General features: G+C 63.5%; 1 protein-coding gene across 1 annotated transcript in view; it reads right to left on the minus strand.

The window, feature by feature from the left end:
* The window catches only part of LOC104493786 (ankyrin repeat and SOCS box protein 10-like), a gene marked incomplete at its 5' end in the record, with an annotated part of 3,570 nt that overhangs the window by 2,134 nt on the left and 419 nt on the right, over window positions 1-1,017 (minus strand). The window contains one exon of the mRNA XM_010136522.1: window positions 286-790. Coding sequence (XP_010134824.1) covers window positions 286-790 — 505 coding nt within the window. The remainder of the gene's footprint in view (window positions 1-285; window positions 791-1,017) is intronic.

A 1,017-nucleotide genomic window follows, 5' to 3' on the forward strand; every position in this document is an offset into this window, starting at 1 on the left:
AACAGCCCCCAAGAGGAAAAGGGCCAACGCGACTACGGAAACTGGGTCCGTACTGTCCACACAGAGCAGCAGAAGATACCCCGGGGGAAAGCTCCAGGGAAAGCTCCTTACCTGGCAGCTCCCCTTCCCACAGCGCCTGGAAAGAGACGGGCAGGACAGCAAACGGGCTGGCGGGGAACGAGCGCCGCTGCCACACAAACACCCTCGCTCCCACCGGGACACCACCGCGCCCAGCCTCCCCTTCCCACCGCGCTCCCAGCGCAGCGGCGGCAGTGGGTCCCGCACCTTGAGGAGGGAGCCAGGCCAGATGCGGACGGCACCGTGGTTGAGCAGGGCTCGCACCACCCGCTCTGGGTGATGCTCCAGCTTGTAGGCGGTCGCTTGCAGGACGTTGTGCAGTGCCATGTTGCCGCTGTAGTTCATGACGTTGACGTTTGCGCCCCTGGCCAGCAGTAACTCCACTACCTGAGCGTTGGTGTTCTTGCAGGCCAGGTGAAGCGGGTACTGACGGTCCCTGTCCGCGGTGTTGATGCTGGCCCCACTCTCCACCAGCAGCTGGCAGACCCGGTAGTAGCGGTCCATGTCCTGGGGTTGATGGGGCTGAGCACAGGCAGCGTTCAGCGGCGTCTGCTCCTCCTCATTCTTGGCCTCCAGCTCTGCCCCACGGTGCAGAAACAGCTGGACGTGGTCCGTAAGGCCATGCCGTGCTGCCAGGTGCAGGGCTGTGTCACCTTCTTCCTCTGTCTGGCTGTTCACGCTGGCACCGTGCTGCAGCAGCTGCTGGGCACACCTGTGTGGGCCAAAAGGACTCGGTGACAGGTTCTCCTCTCCCACCTCCTTCACCTTCCCCAAGCGTCCAAAAATCCTGCTCCTCAAGCCCTGGAGCAGCGGCTTGATGCCGGGATGGCAGGGAGCAGTGATGCTGTCACCCTAATTCCAGCTAGCTCCCACACATCCTCAATGAAGCGGTGTCACAGCCCGGCTCTGCTTGCGCACACCCGCAGCAGCCGGTCAACG

Source organism: Buceros rhinoceros, unplaced genomic scaffold (genome assembly GCF_000710305.1).
Source record: "Buceros rhinoceros silvestris isolate BGI_N320 unplaced genomic scaffold, ASM71030v1 scaffold30405, whole genome shotgun sequence".
Classification (NCBI taxonomy): domain Eukaryota; kingdom Metazoa; phylum Chordata; class Aves; order Bucerotiformes; family Bucerotidae; genus Buceros; species Buceros rhinoceros.